The 17,147-nt window shown below is 41.5% G+C and overlaps 1 protein-coding gene across 1 annotated transcript in view; it reads right to left on the bottom strand.

Moving 5' to 3' along the window:
* TG (thyroglobulin) overlaps positions 1–17,147 on the bottom strand; it is a 429,523-nt gene that overhangs the window by 364,284 nt on the left and 48,092 nt on the right. The window contains 4 exon segments of the mRNA XM_030189954.1: positions 343–420; positions 3,069–3,206; positions 9,285–9,527; positions 13,234–13,821. Of these exon segments, the coding sequence (XP_030045814.1) occupies positions 343–420; positions 3,069–3,206; positions 9,285–9,527; positions 13,234–13,821 (1,047 nt within the window).

Below are 17,147 nucleotides of genomic sequence, written 5' to 3'. Positions count from 1 at the left end.
GGTTAACATGGGCATTACTACATGCTAACTGCAAAGGTGCTGAATCTAGTATTAGCAATCATCCCTGCATTAAGCACCCAACAGGGTCCTATGTCTTTGTATGCATGAGTACACCTGAGCAATTCTATAAGAGCATATCAATGCATGAATGTTATGACCCCTATTTTATTTATTTGCTGCATTTGTACCCCACATTTCCCCACCTATTTGTGGTAATTGTTACCCACATAAATTTCTTTGAAGAAGATAAAACAGGCCAAAGGAAAATAAGAATCTTAATAGCAGGAGAAGAAAGTTAGAAGATAAACATTCATTAAAAATGGATAGGGAAAGTCTACTTACACTGTGGAAGATGTGATGAACGCATGGTCAGGGAATCAGTGACATACAGTCCTTTCTCATCCACGCACCAGCAATGACCTTTATGAAAAAGACAGGACTGCTTAATCCTGTACAGTTTTAAACTTTTCAACAGGGTTTAAAATTTCAAATTTCAACTCAAAATACTAAGTAAAGGAATTTAGTGGTTGCTATTCAGTTGCAGGATTTCAGTTAAAGATAAGCAAATCTCCTTACCACTACTTATCATTTTTATAACGCTACTAGAGGTGTGCAGTGCTGAACACAAACATGTGAGAGACAGTCCCTGCTCCACAGGGCTTACAATCTATCTTTAACCAGATAATCAAAGACTTAAGCAGAATTGAAAATCTCTGGCCAAAGCTAACAGGATAATTAAATTTAGGTCAGTGATTTTTTTTGACCAAACTGAACTGGTTATGGTGAACTAGGTACTGCTGAATATCAGTGTTATCCAGTTAAAAACAAAAAAAAAAAAACATCTGTACACCTGGCATGACTCTGACTCCTCTCCAAGACAACAAATTATCCAGAAAAAATTTAAGCTGCTGCTGGGGCAGAATTTCTAAAGTGATAATTTGTGAAGTTAATTTTTGCAGTTAATTAAAGAAATCATTCGAATATTGACCCCTTTAGTACTACTACTGCTACTACTGATCATTTCTATAGCACTACTAGATGTACGCAGTGCTGTACACTTGAACATGAAAAGACAGTCCCTGTTCGACAGAGCTTACAATCAATTAGGACAGACAAACAAGACAAATAAAAGATAAGGGAATTACTAAGGTGAGAATGATAAAATATGGGTACTGAACAAGTGAGTAAGTGTTAGGAGTTGAAAGCAGCATCGCGGGCGCTGTTAGATGAGGGGTTGAAGGGGGTGGGGATCTTGGGGGGGGTAATAGTAGAAAACATATGATGCAGATGGAATTGATTGTCTGAATGTCATTTGTACTGTATTCATTCTTATCTTCATCAATAAAAATGATTTAAACATAAAAGCAGCATCAAATAGGTGGGCTTTTAGACTAGATTTGAAGACGGCCAGAGATGCAGCTTGACATACCGGCTCAGGAAGTCTATTCCAGGCATATGGTGCAGCAAGATAAAAGGAATGGAGTCTGGAGTTAGTGGTGGAGGAGAAGGGTGCAGATAAGAGAGATTTACCCAGTGAACAGAATTCCCAGGGAGGAGTGTAGGGAGAGATAAGAGTGGAGAAGTACTGAGGAGCTGCAAAGTGAATGCACTTGTAAGTCAATAAGAGGATTTTAAACTGTATGCGGAAACAGATAGGGAGCCAATGAAGTGACTTGAGGAGAGGGCTAATATGAGCATAGCGACAGTGGCGGAATATAAGTCGTGCAGCAGAATTTTGAACAGATTGAAGAGGAGAGAGATGGCTAAGTGGAAGACCTGTGAGAAGCAAGTTGCAATAGTCTAAGCGAGAGGTGATAAGAGTGTGGATGAGGGTTCTGGTAGTGTGCTCAGAAAGGAAAGGGCGAATTTTGCTGATATTATAGAGAAAGAAACGAGAGGTTTTAGCAGTCTGCTGAATATGTGCAGAGAAGAAGAGAGAGGAGTCGACGATGACCTTAAGGTCTACCATTGTGCCTTGAAAACAAAGCAAAAAAAAAAAAAAAGGATTCTGACAATGCCTGAAAGACTCTTAGGTAAATAGTCAGCTGGCAGCAGTCAGCATTGGTCAGCACTTTTTAAATGCAACTGCTGTGGGCTAAAACAGTCCCACAAATTCCATGCCAGGACATATTCTGCACCAGCACTGAGTATCTGGGTCTTTGACAGTGCCTGGAAACAATGCAGGTGCTGTTAATACTCAATACTGGACCCGCATAGCTAATCAAGCAAAGTTAGGACTGCTATTTAAACCGTCTGCTTGCCCAGTTAGTTATGCAATATTGGCACTGAGTAACACTGTTGCCCACATAACTCCCGGCTCCACCCAGACACTACCCCAAAATCACCCCGACACTAATTGAGGAGCCCTGCAGCAGTCAGAGGAGATATCCGGCAGTATTTTTGAATATCTCCTCCCAACATGCTCAGTGCAATTTCAGGAGCATCTCCTGCCCACTTTAATTGTTTTGAATATTGAACCCTAAGGGGTCCTGTTACAAAGGCGCATTGAAAAATGGCTCGCGTAGTGTAGGCGCGGGTTTTGGGCACTTGCTGATCCATTTTTTAGTGCGCCTGTAAAAAAGGCCTTTTAAAAAGTTTTTGCCAAAAATGGACGCATGGCAAAATTAAAATTGACGTGTATCCATTTTGGGTCTGAGACCTTACTGCCAGCCATTGACCTAGCATTAAAGACTCAAGCAGTAACCAGGTGGTAATGACCTATGCACGCCAAATGCCACTTGATGTGCATCCGTTACGCGCACCCGAAAATAAAAAATATTTTTCAGATGTGCGTATCGGACGCAGGCCAAAAATAAAATTACTGCAAGAGCCATGCGGTAGTCGGGCGGTAACTTCATTGTGGCACACATTGGGCATGCGTAGACACGCGGCTTCGTAAAAGGGCCCCTAAGTTTTGGGCTTACAGCATCCATTAAGCTGCGTTACTGTACTTACAGTATCATTCTTTTCCATCAGACCTGTTTTACATGTTATATCTAACCTGATCCTCATTTTATCTGTAATAATTTAAAATATGTATATATACACACACATAGTATTGTACTCACCAGTGCTTCCGTAGCACTGCACTGGCTCCCAGTTCCCCAATCCATCACATTGAGGAATGTAAGGCTGAAATCCCAGGAGTGTTGCTTCCCCAAAAGAACCTCTTGAAGCCATGTGATTTTTCCAATAGAAATGCAATGCTAAAAACAATATTAATATTTGATAGTTCATTAGGGAAACCTTATAGCATCTGGCCTCAAGAAAAAACATGTAAGACAGTAAACTGTTTTTCACATTTGTCTGGTAAATCAAATATGTCCATGACTAGATTCTGTCTTTCGAGTTCAAACTGTATCTGAAAAAAGGCACATAACTGATTTCAAACAAAAGAGAAGCCTGACATCTGAAGCTGTTGCAAATATTAAAAGTCAAAACCAAACATAAATGTTATGTACATCAAATGCAAAAAGTAAAAGATTTAGGTTAGAGCAATGCTCCTAAACCTGTCTGCATGCGAATGATCTCTTATGTATGTATATATTTCGATGCCCTGAAAACCCAACTAGTTGGGGATTCCCCAGGACAGGTTTGGGATGTACCACTTTCCAACACAAAAGTATCAACCCACACAATTTAATTATCTGCAACACAAAGTAAGCCATAGTATGTTTTCCTTTACAAAGTAATTATTAATTTGTGACCTGCAATCACACAGTAAATCATCCAAGGACAGTCCAAGGATATTAGATGCTTTAGGCAAACTTTCAACCTTGCACCCTCCCTCAATTACTCTTCATGCCTCTAGATCTCCTCTGAGATTTTCTTAATTCAACTCAACAACCAAGACTATCCCTACATCATCCATCCCAGAACAATCCTGTAAATATGCATAGATGCTCTAATCCCTTATGTTTCCTGGTGAGATGGTTTGACTTCTTGTTTCAGGTCTTGTGTGTCTTGTCTGATAGGCAGCCCAAAAGGCAAGGGTTTATCTACTCTGGTTTTGGGCTGCATCGGTATTGGGCCATTTACCTGTGATACTTTTGATTCTTGTGCTCCCTCCCCTGTGTCCAGATTCCAGCTGGTATAATTCCCTGCTACTGTGCTTGTGCTCCCATATTCTTGGCCTATGTCCTAATTCCAGCTGGCCATGTGTTCCTATTGTTCCTCATCTTTGTTCCTGGTTTTCTGTTCTCCCTGGATTCCTTGTCTAATGCTCACGTTTATGGATTCTGGCAAAGAATGAGTGAAAGGAACTTGTCCACAATATCTAAGAGCTCTGTCTCCTTTAAGGTGACCAAATCATTATGGCCGCCCTTACCCCACCTGGTTCCCCTCACACCATGGAAGCAGTACACTTCTGGAGGAGAGGGGTAGGGTCAGGTACCAATGTGCACCAAACAGACGAGACACCGTAGAATATCATGTCCAATGATCTCAAGGTAGGCACATAGCATGATATGACTGTAGTTAAAGCCAGAGAAAGGCTAGGATAACCAGGAAGTGGCATAAGAAGCAGAACAAGGAGACAATAATGTTTTTACACAGGCCATTCATGAGACTTCACTGGAGTATTGTGCTGAATTTTGGAGACTGTACCTCTGAAAGAACAGTACAAAGCAAGGGTGCCAAAACAGTGCAGTATTTGCACAATCCCTATGAAATATGACTTAAGGGTAAGGCCCTAGATGAGTATATCCTAGACGTAGGAGAGAAAAGAGGACATTATTGAGATATTCAAATACCAGGGTTTCAGGGTACAATATATAGTGAAATAGCAGATCAAGCAGATGGTGGAACTATATCTCATGAATAGTACAGAGGCAAGTAAAATTAAAGGTTTTCAGAAAATAGACTGCAGGTTGCAATCTGAATCATAATTCTACCCACAGCATTTCAGCAGAGCTATTAGAGCTAAAAGAAAATCTTTCAGAAAATGGAAGAAGGAACCGACTGAAAATAATAAGAAACAGCATAAGGAATGTCAAGTCAAATGCAAAGCGTTGATAAGGAAGGCTAAGAGGGACTTCGATAAAAAGATTGCTTTGGAGGCAAAAACACATAGTAAAATATTTTTTAGGTATATTAAAAGCAGGAAGCCGGCAAAAGAATCGGTTGGACCACTAGATGACTGAGGAGTAAAAGGGGCAATCAGGGAAGACAAAGCCATAGCAGAGAGATTAAATTAATTCTTTGTTTCGGTCTTCACCGAGGAAGATTTGGGTGGGATAGCGGTGCCAGAAATGGTATTCGAAGCTGAGTCGGAGAAACTTAATGAATTCTCTGTAAACCTGGAGGATGTAATGGGGCAGTTCTACAAACTGAAGAGTAGCAAATCTCCTGGACTGGATGGTATTCATCCCAGAGTACTGATAGAACTGAAAAATGAGCTTGCGGAGCTATTGTTAGAAATATGTAATTTATCCTTAAAATCGAGCGTGGTACCGGAAGATTGGAGGGTAACCAATGTAACGCCGATTTTTTAAAAAGATTCCAGAGGAGATCCGGGAAATTATAGACTGGTGAGTCTGACGTCGGTGCCGGGCAAAATGGTAGACTATTATTAAGAACAAAATTACAGAGCATATTCAAAAGCATGGATTAATGAGACAAAGTCAACATGGATTTAGTGAAGGGAAATCTTGTCTCACCAATCTACTACATTTCTTTGAAGGGGTGTACAAACATGCGGATAAAGGGGACCCGGTTGATATTGTGTATCTGGATTTTCAGAAGGCGTTTGACAAAGTACCCCATGAAAGACTCCAGAGGAAATTGGAGAGTCATAGGATAGGAGGTAGTGTTCTATTGTGGATTAAAAACTGGCTAAAAGATAGAAAACAGAGAGTAGGGTTAAATGGTCAGTATTCTCAATGGAGAACATAGTAACATAGTAACATAGTAGATGACGGCAGAAAAAGACCTGCATCGTCCATCCAGTCTGCCCAAGACAAACTCATATGTGTATACCTTACCTTGAATTTGTACCTGTCCTTTTCAGGGCACAGACCATATAAGTCTGCCCAGCAGTATTTCCCGCCTCCCAACCACCAGTCCCGCCTCCCATCACCGGCTCTGGTACAGACCGTATAAGTCTGCCCTCCCCTATCCTCGCCTCCCAACCACCACCCCCTCTTCCCCCCAACTGTAGTTAGTGGGGTTCCCCAGGGGTCTGTGCTGGGACCGCTGTTTTTTAACATATTTATAAATGACCTAGAGATGGGAGTAACTAGTGAGGTAATTAAATTTGCTGATGACACAAAGTTATTCAATAAGAGAAGCTAAAAAATTAATTTGAGAAAAGATTAATTAAAAAGTCAAAAACTAATTATAAAAACCTTTTCAAGTGTGACAAGGCAAGCCGCAGAGATTCCCCAGTGAAGCAGTTGAGCCCAGAACTATGGGTCCCAGAAGTCTTCTCAAGGATGAGTGAGGAGAGTAGTCCTAAAAGATGGAATGGATTCCCAGTCCCAGCAGGGGGAGCAATGGCTCGAGGCAGGGTGAACCTGTTACTCCCTTCTCCACTAGAGGGCAAGGGAGGGATGAAGCTCAGTTTCCCTGGCTTCACCATCAGTATATAATTCCTCCCAGCTGTGAGAAGAGCAGAGCAGAGCAGATTTCCTGGAGGCTTTCAGTCACCAGGAGAGAGGGGAGATGAATGGAGAGAGAGAGATTCCATGGAGTATGTGGAGGAAGGAAATAGCCTGCCACTAGAGCTGCCTAAGGGAGAGGAGCCAGCTACCATGGAGTGGGAGAATTCAAAGGTTGCCCTGCCCAGCACTTGAAGGCAGTGGAGGAGGCCGTACCGAGCGTGGTGCTGAGAGGTGGGAGAAACTGCCAACCCTGTACCTTACAGGGTTCCCTCTGTGCTGTGAAAAGGCAGGTGATTTGTGATATTGGTTTGATGTGCAAAGATTGTCCATGAAGATTTGTTCTGAACTGTTGTGCTATATTATAAGTGTGCTGAACTCCTACTAAACCCTTCTGAAGGAGGGGGAAAGGAAAGCTAATGCCCTAATAGAAGACCTGAGGTCTTGAGGAGCTGAGCATTTGTTGAGGGATTTTGGGACCTGGACTGTACCTTTTTTTCTTTTGAAGATTATGTTATGAGGACTGTACCTTTTTCTTTTGAAAACTATATTAAGAGGGCTGTACCTTTTGTTATGAAGAATTAATTATGATTTTTGGATGAAATTGCCTTGACAATAAAATACTTTGCCCCTGAATCCCAGTATCAGCAATATTCTGTCCTGGAACCCTGGGAGCCCTGCAGGCTTGCTGGCTCCACCCAAGATGAGGAAGCAGACCCCCTTTACACAAGTACATCCAACAAGAAGCCTGCTAGGAAATCATTTGGGGCTATTAGTGATCCAGAGTAAAAGTTAGGCTCAGACAGAATAAGCCATTGCAGAAAAACTTCACAAATGCTGGGGAAGAACTCACATTGTTTGTAGATAATGACTCAAATCAGTGTGGAATTGGAAGATGTGATAGAGCAATTTGACAAACTAAATAGTTTACAAATCCCCAGGACCAAATGGTATTCACTCAAGAGTTCTGAAGCTACTGAAACATGAAATTGTGAACCTGAATCCATGTGGTGAAAATGGTGAACATGGGTGTCCTTTTTGTAAACTGCATTAGGCACTAATGCAGCGAAAAACTGTCTAACATAGGGTCGTGTTGGGGGTGGAAAGAGAGCATTGCTGCACTAACCAATTCATTCAAGTATTTTTATATGACTTAGACCTAAGCGGTTTACAGTTTCATTTTACAGGTACATGCATGTACACTACCATGTGCTAACTGGTTAGCGCATAACTAATGGGGAAAAGCCTCAAAGAGCTCCCAGATCCAATATCGATCTGTCGGAGCTAAAATAGACCAACTGGTCTTCTCTTCATCATAGGCAAAAACCCCTTTTAGGCAGCCCTAGGTAAATTTCTTCTGGGACCGCAGTAAATTTTCTAAATTTTTTGTTTTTTGAAAATAAGAATTTTTTGAAGAAAAAACATGTTATATTGCAATGCACTTAGCTTTTTTATTGCTTGATATTCAGTGCTACTACTGCTTCATGCTGCGCTGTTCCCTGTTGAATTGCCCGGAGCCGACATTGGCCAGCGTTTCGCTGCTTCTTCAAGGTCTCGGGTAATTACTGCAACATTTTGAAGCTCACTCTGTGGGAGGGAAACACTGAAGCCCTGCAGTGTTGGTAGGCTAGGCTGTCAGCAACACTCTCACTCATGAGTGAGCGTGAGTATTGCATGAGTGAGAGTGTTGCTGACAGCCTAGCCTACCAACACTGCAGGGCTTCAGTGTTTCCCTCCCACAGAGTGAGCTTCAAAATGTTGCAGTAATTACCCAAGACCTTGAAGAAGCAGCGAAACGCTGGCCAACGTCGGCTCGGGGCAACTCAACAGGGAACAGCGCAGCATGAAGCAGTAGTAGCACTGAATATCAAGCAATAAAAAAGCTAAGTGCATTGCAATATAACATGTTTTTTCTTCAAAAAATTCTTATTTTCGAAAAACAAAAAATTTAGAAAATTTACTGCGGTCCCAGAAGAAATTTACCTAGGGCTGCCTAAAAGGGGTTTTTGCCTATGATGAAGAGAAGACCAGTTGGTCTATTTTAGCTCCGACAGATCGATATTGGATCTGGGAGCTCTTTGAGGCTTTTCCCCATATACTATTATAATTTTGTAATTTTGTATTGGGTGGAAGTTTCTGTATTTAGAATTTGTTCTTATCTCCACACCACCAATTATATTTGTTTAGCGCATAACTAACACAGGAGCCCTTGCTGCCTACAAAAAAGGTGGCAGTAAGAGTTCCCGCATTAATTTTTTTTAATGGATGCTCACTAATGGCAGCATAAGCGCATGGCCAATAATGGAAAAAATAGAAAATCAGTGTTTTTATGACCATGGTAAAAATGGCCTTAGCATGCAAGAAAGACCCACAAAAGGGCATGCTAAGGCCAATTTTTACTGCAGCTTTGTAAAAGGACCCCATGGAGACTGAAGGTTCTGGCAGCCAGTATCTATGTGTGGAGAGGATGAATCACCAACTAGGACCCCGAGGGCACTGTGATCTAGGGGGATGAGGGAGAGAAGGAAGAAGTGTTCTTACTTTTTGTAATACATGGAGAATACATATTCCCAACTTATTTGTTTCCATGAAAATGTATCAAAATGACTGTGTATTTCAATATCTTGGAAATCTGAGTTTAAAATCCATAAAAATATTTTTAAACTGCATCTGAAGAAGTTTACATACTTGATTGTGCAGCCAGCCTAACTGCATAGTCATCGCCACTCAAAAGCCTTTCAGTGAAAGAGGTTCCTGATTGAAAGAACTCATCAAAATGAAAGAGCTCATTGTCCACCAGTTTTATGCCTTTTGCAATTAAAAAACTCTGTCCAAAGGGGAAGTGGGAACTGTTGGAGGCTTCTATAATTTCTGCTGTCCCATCAATAAATTGTAGAGCCTGAAGTTTAACACGTTCACAAGTGCCAGGGCCTGCAGAAACAAGAACAATGGACATACCTGATTAAAATATAGGTTTCCACTGGCAGGTTTCAGATTAGTAGATAGTGGAATCAGAGAGTTTCTCAAAGTTGGTAAGTATTTCTTGAAGTCACAATTCAAACTTATATAATTTAAAAATTAGATCATAGAATCAGATACATGTGGAAGGGCATTTTTGATATGACATCTAAATCTGATTCTGGACATTTTGTAAAAAAAAAAAAAAAAAATCCCAAAATCCAATAGCGAAAATGGCCATTCTCAAACTACAAAAATGAGTGGAGGAGTGGCCTAGTAGTTAGGGTGGTGGACTTTGGTCCTGAGGAACTGAGTTCGATTCCCGGCACAGGCAGCTCCTTGTGACTCTGGGCAAGTCACTTAACTCTCCATTGCCTGCCGCATTGAGCCTGCCATGAGTGGGAAAGCGTGGGGTATAAAAAATAAACTTTTTTAGAAAATGACCATTTGTTACATGCATTTGTGCTGTTTGCATCTTTATTTTAGGACCTTTTTCGAAAAGAAAAAAAATCCAAGGAAAAAATGCAAACAAACAAGCCACTGGGATATATGGGAGGCCAGATTTCTTGGTAGACTGCTCACACAGACATCCCAGCAGAGCAGTGGGGCTCCCTAGGGGGCACTGCAGTGGACTTCACATAAAAGGTCCCAGGTACACATCACACTGTTACACCCTTATATTGTATGGGGAGCAATCCAAAACCTATAAAAAAAACCTACTATACCCAACTGTACACCACTACAACAGCCCTTATGCCTGCAGGTGTCACCTGTATGTAGGTACAGTAGATGTTTGGTGGGTTTTTGAGGGCTCACACTTTCCACCACAAGTATACCAGTTAGAGTGGAATATAGGCCTGGGTCCCCTTTTCTATAGTCTGTTACACTGACCACTAGGCTACTCCAGGGACCTGATTACTACTCTAAAAGGATTGGCCATAACATCTGGAGCTGTCATAGAGGCTGGTATGTACTATTTCTTTTACACCTTTGGGGGTAGGAGGGGATCATTGTCTACTGGGGAGTAAGGAGGAGGATCATGCCTTAATCCCTCCAGTGGTCATCTCATCATTTAGGGCACTTTTTTGTGATTTACTCATGATTGAAACAGGTCTTGATCAAAACATTGAACTTTTAGCCCTGGAAGTTTTTGCTTTGTTCCATAAAATATCCACATTTTGGGAATGCCCAAATCCCGGCCCCAACATGCCCCCTTGTGATTTGGATGCACTGCAGAGAAAAACATCTCAAATCTGAGTTTCAAAAATCATGAATTGGACCTTTTTCGGTGAAACATCCAGATGCCACTTTATGCCATTTTTGAGACTTTTTTTTCTCTTTTGAAAAACTGAAGATATTTACCTGTAGCAGGTATTCTCCGAGGACAGCAGGTCAATCATTCTCACATGTAGGTGACATCATCCATGTCGTCCGATGCGGAGCTTAAACAAGCTAATACAGCTTTAAGAGTATGAGCAGCATCCTCACCACTCATGCGTGAGTGCCTTCCCATCAACCATGAAAGCACGAGACCATCAGTACACTACTATAGCATATCCCCCCCCCCCCCCCCAAAAAGGAGACAACTCTAAGGGAAGGTGGGAGGGTCTGTGAGAATGAATGGCCTGTTCTCAGAGAATACCTGCTACAGGTAAGTATCTTCATTTTTCAGAGGACAAATAAAACAAAAATCAGGGCAAAAAAACCCGAAGGGAAGGTACAAAAAAAAAAAAAAAAAAAAACAGTGCTCATGCACCAGACACTGTGAGGAGCAAGGGACAATCGCATTCTCTCCTCACTACTGATGATCCTGCACACTCATGGCAGGTGGGAAGGCTCTTGCACTTCTGCAGTGAGGACACTATGCATACTCTTAAAGCTGTATTGGCTTGTTTAATCTCCGCACCAGGTGATATGGATGACATGTGAGAATATGGCTTGCTTGTCCTCAGAGAATGATATGCAGTCAAATGTGTTGTTTTTGTAATAATGCATGAAAAAATAGGCTTAGCTTATCAGAAATGCACGAAAGGACAGGGGTACACAAGTTCAGGCCTCTAGAGCTGCAAACAGGTCAGGATTACAGGATACTTCAAATGAATATGCATGAAATAGAACAGCATGCATAATACCCCTTTTTATGCAAATCTAGCTCATGAATATTCATTAGAGAGCCTGAAAATCTGACTTCTTTGCAGCCCTCAAGGACTGATTTATATACCCCTGTTCTATAGCCATTTTGGAGAGTAAGTCTCAGCATCCTTAAGCTTGTCATAGTAAAAAAAACAACCAAACAAAAACATACACACACATAACACATGGTAGTAGACTAAAAAAGAAGATCCAAGCCGATAGCAATATTATAATCAATAGAATAAAAATGTAAAAGTTAAGAAAAGAACTAACAGGAGGGGGGTGGGGAGAAGAATGATCAGCCAATTGGAGTTTACTATCACATCTAAAAGTTAAAAAGACCATAAGCCAAACTTACAGTAATAGCATTCAGGTTCTATCTAAAACTGCTAGACCAATGTTACTATATTGGGGACAAGTCTTGGTCCTCAAAACCATGATTTTTTAAAAAGTTTTTAAAAAAATATTTTCAAAAATGTTGTAGTGTCAAATCAAACTCTGCTCAAAACCTAAACAAACCCTAGTGGTTAGTGCAGTGGACTGAGAGTCTAGGGAACTGGTTTGATTCCCAGTGCAGCTCCTTGTGACTCTGGTCAAGTCATTTAGCACTCCATTGCCCCAGATACAAAATAAGTACTTGTATATAATATGTAAACCGTTTTGATTGTAACCACAGAAAGGTGGTATATCAAGTCCCATCCAGTTTCCCTTTCCTTTATACATCCAAAAATTTGAAAAACACATCTGTACAATCTATGAAAATTAACTGTAAAATCACTCAGATGCCAACCATAATTTGAGGCTCTTAATCACTCTTACCCTCTGTTTACTAAGCACGGCAATGTGAATGGGCTGTGTCAGCATTAGTGCACTGCTGCTGCTAGCACAACTTAGTAAATGGGGGGGGGGGGGGGGGGGTTAGTGTCTGAGTAATGTGGCCAGATAGTTATCTGTAGGAGCACTGCAAGCCATAAATGTGTCCTGTGTGACCCCCCCCCCCCCCCCCACACACACACACACACGCTCTCTTGTCGTGCTTCCTCCCCACTCATTTGCATGATGTTAGCAAGGGAAGACAGAAGACAGTGCACAATTTTGGCCCTCCAGCTTCCTTTGCTCCCTGGTTATTTGGTTAGCAGACCGAATATCCCTGCTAACTATTTAACTCCTGGATCTGCCCAGACTCTGCCCCCCAGACTGCCCTAGTATTACCCAGATAGCATTGCAGCATTCTGTACAGATATTCAGCAGGAGTATCCAGGTATTGTTTCAAGTTGCATGTAAGCTCCTTTTGAATGCAGAAGGTTATTATTGGAATCTACATTCCAATTCACGTTAAAGGCAGAATAGAAGTAAATAAATACAATACAGTATATGCCACGCAGTGGGAGTTATCCAGGCAGCAGCTTCTCCTACTAAGATAAGGCCTTTAAAATATTGACCCCCTTGGTTAAAAAGATAGTGCTTTCAATTGCTTACGAAAAATTAGAACATCTGCTTCCCGTCGCAAACGAAATGCAAGTAAAATCAGGGCCCTGGTACTTACATGTTGGAATCTTGTTAATTCCAGCTTTGGTTCCAGGCAGCTCCTGCCCAGACTCGTCAACACACCAACAGTTACGCAGGTCAAAATGACCCAAGGGCACACTAAAATCTGTGTAGGGCCCAGGATAGGAAGTCACGCTGCCGTTCAGTAACCTCCAAAATGTGTAGGGATCCAATAAAATGTTGTCTGATTCAGATGTAACATTGCCTTCCAACACCTCAGAGGGAATGGAATTAAACGTAGAGTACTTAGAGAAAATTGGGAAGATATCCTGGTGGCCGATATCATATAAACGTTTAACAAAAATAGCAAAACTCTGCAAAGATGTCTTTTTGTACTGTAGGACTTCATTCAGCATATCGGCGAAAGTCAAATTTTTGCCATCATTGCTCTGTATGATCCATCGCTGGTACCATTCGAAGGCTTGCTCGGTGGGGCCGCTGCACTGCACCTTTCTCCATTCTCCCGAAGCAGTGCACTGGGGGATGTACACACTGGACAACTGGGAGAGAGAGCCTGGGTCCGACAACAGCACCTGTACGGTCTCTAGAAACGCTTGGCTTGCTGTCAACTGACAATCACTTGGACCTAGAGAAAACAGCAAATTAAAAAATGAAAAAAGATAATAGAGCTATAATATATCTCAAAGATCATTCACGCATTCATCTGTTAAAATGCGATTACCCACCATTTCACAAATACATTGCAGAGGTATAATTTTTATTGTAAATATAAAAATAAGCTATGGGTTTGCTGTTATCTGACTCACTGGTACATTTATAAGCAGACTGACGCTCCAAGATACTATAACACAGAGCAGTCAAAGTGACACAGGAGTAGCTAAAGGTTACAGCAACATCCTGTAAACCAGAAAAGTCAGTTCAAATCCCACTACAGCTCCTTGTGACCTTGAGCAAGTCACTTAACCCTCCACTACTTTAGACACAAACTTACACTGTAAACCTTCCAGGGACAGGAAGTACCTACTGTACCTAAGGGGGGGATTCATCAAGCTGCATTAGAGCTTTAAGTTATGTTAATTGGCCATTAATGCGACACAAATAGCCCTAATACCACTGTTCTAAAAATAGTACAGCGCTATTTAAGTCTCTGCACGTTAGTGAGTAATGAAATGTAAAATATGCAAATACATGTTTTGCATGTCATTATTATGCAAATAGCTTTATATGGAATATGACCCCTAGCAGTAGTAGCGTGATACGCTAGGGGCACCATTTTGAGAGTGGCACTGGAGAGGGCAAAAGTGACTGGGCATCATTTTTGCCTGAAGAGCCCCCTGGACCCTGGGAGACTCCCACCCTGGAACAGCAAACTATCAGGTAGGGGCCTTCAACTTGGGGGATCTTGTGTGTGGAGTTTTGACTGGTGGGTGGACTTTGAGCAAGAGGGGGCTTTGAGTGGCAGGGGGACCCTCAGCTAGTGACCACTGTTTTGCAGCCCGATGCTCCTGGGTCGCTGGAATAATACTGTTTGTGAAGTGGCTCACAAGCAGTGTTATTCCTCTAATGCAGGATTCAGCAACCTATGGTACCCAGATCTCGCAGGTTACTGAATCCCGTGGAAAATCAAGGTGCGGTAAAGGGCCAACTTTTACCGCTCCCCTAAATGTAACTTGCCGTGAGCTACAACTGAAAAAAGACATAAGCCAAATGCAAATTAATATTAATAAATTAAGTGCCATAAAGGTGCTAAATGTGTGGAGGAGTAGCCTAGTGGTTAGGGTGGTGGACTTTGGTCCTGGGGAACTGAGGAACTGAGTTCGATTCCCGGCACAGGCAGCTCCTTGTGATTCTGGGCAAGTCACTTAACCCTCCATTGCCTGCCGCATTGAGCCTGCCATGAGTGGGAAAAAGTGCGGGGTACAAATATAACAAAAAATAAAATAAATGGAAAAGTCTACAGGAGTTACAGTACATATAGAATAATGTATTCCAGTATTAGTGGCTAGGATAGGTCTAATCTAAAATCATGGATGCTGTAAATGTAAGAGTCCACTGGGCATTTAAATAAATTTAGAAATCTGACGTCACAGCTGAATTTCATAGATATCAAACAGGAAAATGCCCTTGAGAGATCTCAGCTCATTTAGTAGTCGGGTTATGTTGTTGAGGATGCCTACAATGTCAAGAAAGAAGGGGTGAACCAAAGAAACCCTCCAGCCAGGAGATTAAAAAAATGTGTCTTTATTAAGCTCCACACGATGCCTGGTTATGACAGGATAAAGAAACAGGCCTCAGGAAAGAATATAGAAAGGTTAAATTTACATGGGAATATTTTATACAATATCCCCCAAATTCTATATACGGTGTGGGGACTAATTCCGCTGCACGGCCAAATTGCACACACAACTTAATTAGCAAGCCAATCAGCGCCGATAATTGGTACTTAACAACCAATTAGCAGCACTAATTGGCTTTAATTAGAATTTATGCACACAACTTTCTAGGCGTATTCTATAATGCCATGCGCGTAACTTCTAATGCGCACAGTCGAAAAGGGGGCGTGAAATGGGCGGGTTGTAGGCATTTCAAAAAACTTTGTGCACTATTATAGAATACACCCGATGTGCACCTAACTTTTGCACAATTTGTGATAATATTTTATAAAATCAGATAGATTCCCCCGGATTCTATATAGCACAAATAGATTTCCGCATGGAAATCCAGGCGGATTCCATACCAATGCATGTAACTTAATAGGCTCAAAAAGTGAATCAGCGTTGTTAACAGCACTTAACAAGCAATAATAAGCACAAATGGCACTAATTACAATTTACGCACACAAATCTCTAAGCGTATTCTGTAACAAAGTGCACCTAAATTTTAATGCGCACAGGCAAAAAGAGGTGTGATTATGGGCAGGAAATTGGGCATTTCATGGGCATTCCAAAATTTACCTGTGTTGTTATAGAATATGACCCAGTGCACGTAAATCTACATGCAGGGATTTATGCCAGGTTGTTATTAGTGTAAATGGCTGCACACAGTTTTAGTCACAGTGAGGTCAGGTTAGGCGTATTCTATATACTATGCATAAATCTGAGTTGCTTATAGAATACGCCTAGGTAGACATGTTTACTGCGTGGATTTTTAGGCGTCATATATAGAATCCCCCCCCCCCCCCCATATGTCTTCACAAAATTAGTGCCTTCCAGCACAATTAACCTTGCCGCTTCAGAATATTCTTGGCAACATATTTTTTTCAGGGGGAAAGGGAGATTGGTATTATTATAGTGCACCTGTAAAAAATGCCTTTTGGGGGGTGAAAATGGACGTGCGGCAAAATGAAAATTGGTGCGCGTCCATTTTGGGTCTGAGACCTTATCACCACCCATTCAGTTAGCGGTACGGTCTCGCATGTTAACCGGGCAGTAATCATCAACGTGCGTAGAATGCTGATAATCACCTGTGTGCTGAAAAATAAAATATATTTTCCAGTGTGCATAGTGGATGCGCATAAAAAATGAAATTACCGCCCGGGCCATGCAGTAGCCGAGTGGTAGTTCAAAGTTGCACTGGACGTGCTCAGGTGCCTACACGGTTTAGTCAAAGGCCCCCTATATTTCTATAGCAGTGCCGCTGCTCAGTCAAGATGACAGAAACCTCTCCTATTTTCTCACTGAGGTACAGACAAAGAACATCTGCTTTTTAAAACTCACTGTGATCAATGATCTCCTCTCACTCCAATTCCTTATCAAACCTTTCCTTGGGGGGGGGGCATTTGTTTTTTTGAAAGTTTTGACCTAAGACCAAATGTATACAAAGTCAAAACTTCTTTTGTTTCTAAATAGTTTAAAAGAATGATTCAGATTAATTTTTTTGTGTAATTGTTTGAGGGTTCTTTTCTTTTTTTTTGGAACATCTTGTAAACCCTAACTTTAGCAGATACGAGAA

The sequence above is a fragment of the Microcaecilia unicolor genome, chromosome 1 (genome assembly GCF_901765095.1).
Source record: "Microcaecilia unicolor chromosome 1, aMicUni1.1, whole genome shotgun sequence".
NCBI classification, from domain to species: domain Eukaryota; kingdom Metazoa; phylum Chordata; class Amphibia; order Gymnophiona; family Siphonopidae; genus Microcaecilia; species Microcaecilia unicolor.
Note: the sequence above shows the minus strand (reverse complement) of the source record. Positions and strands in the feature narration are given on the sequence as shown.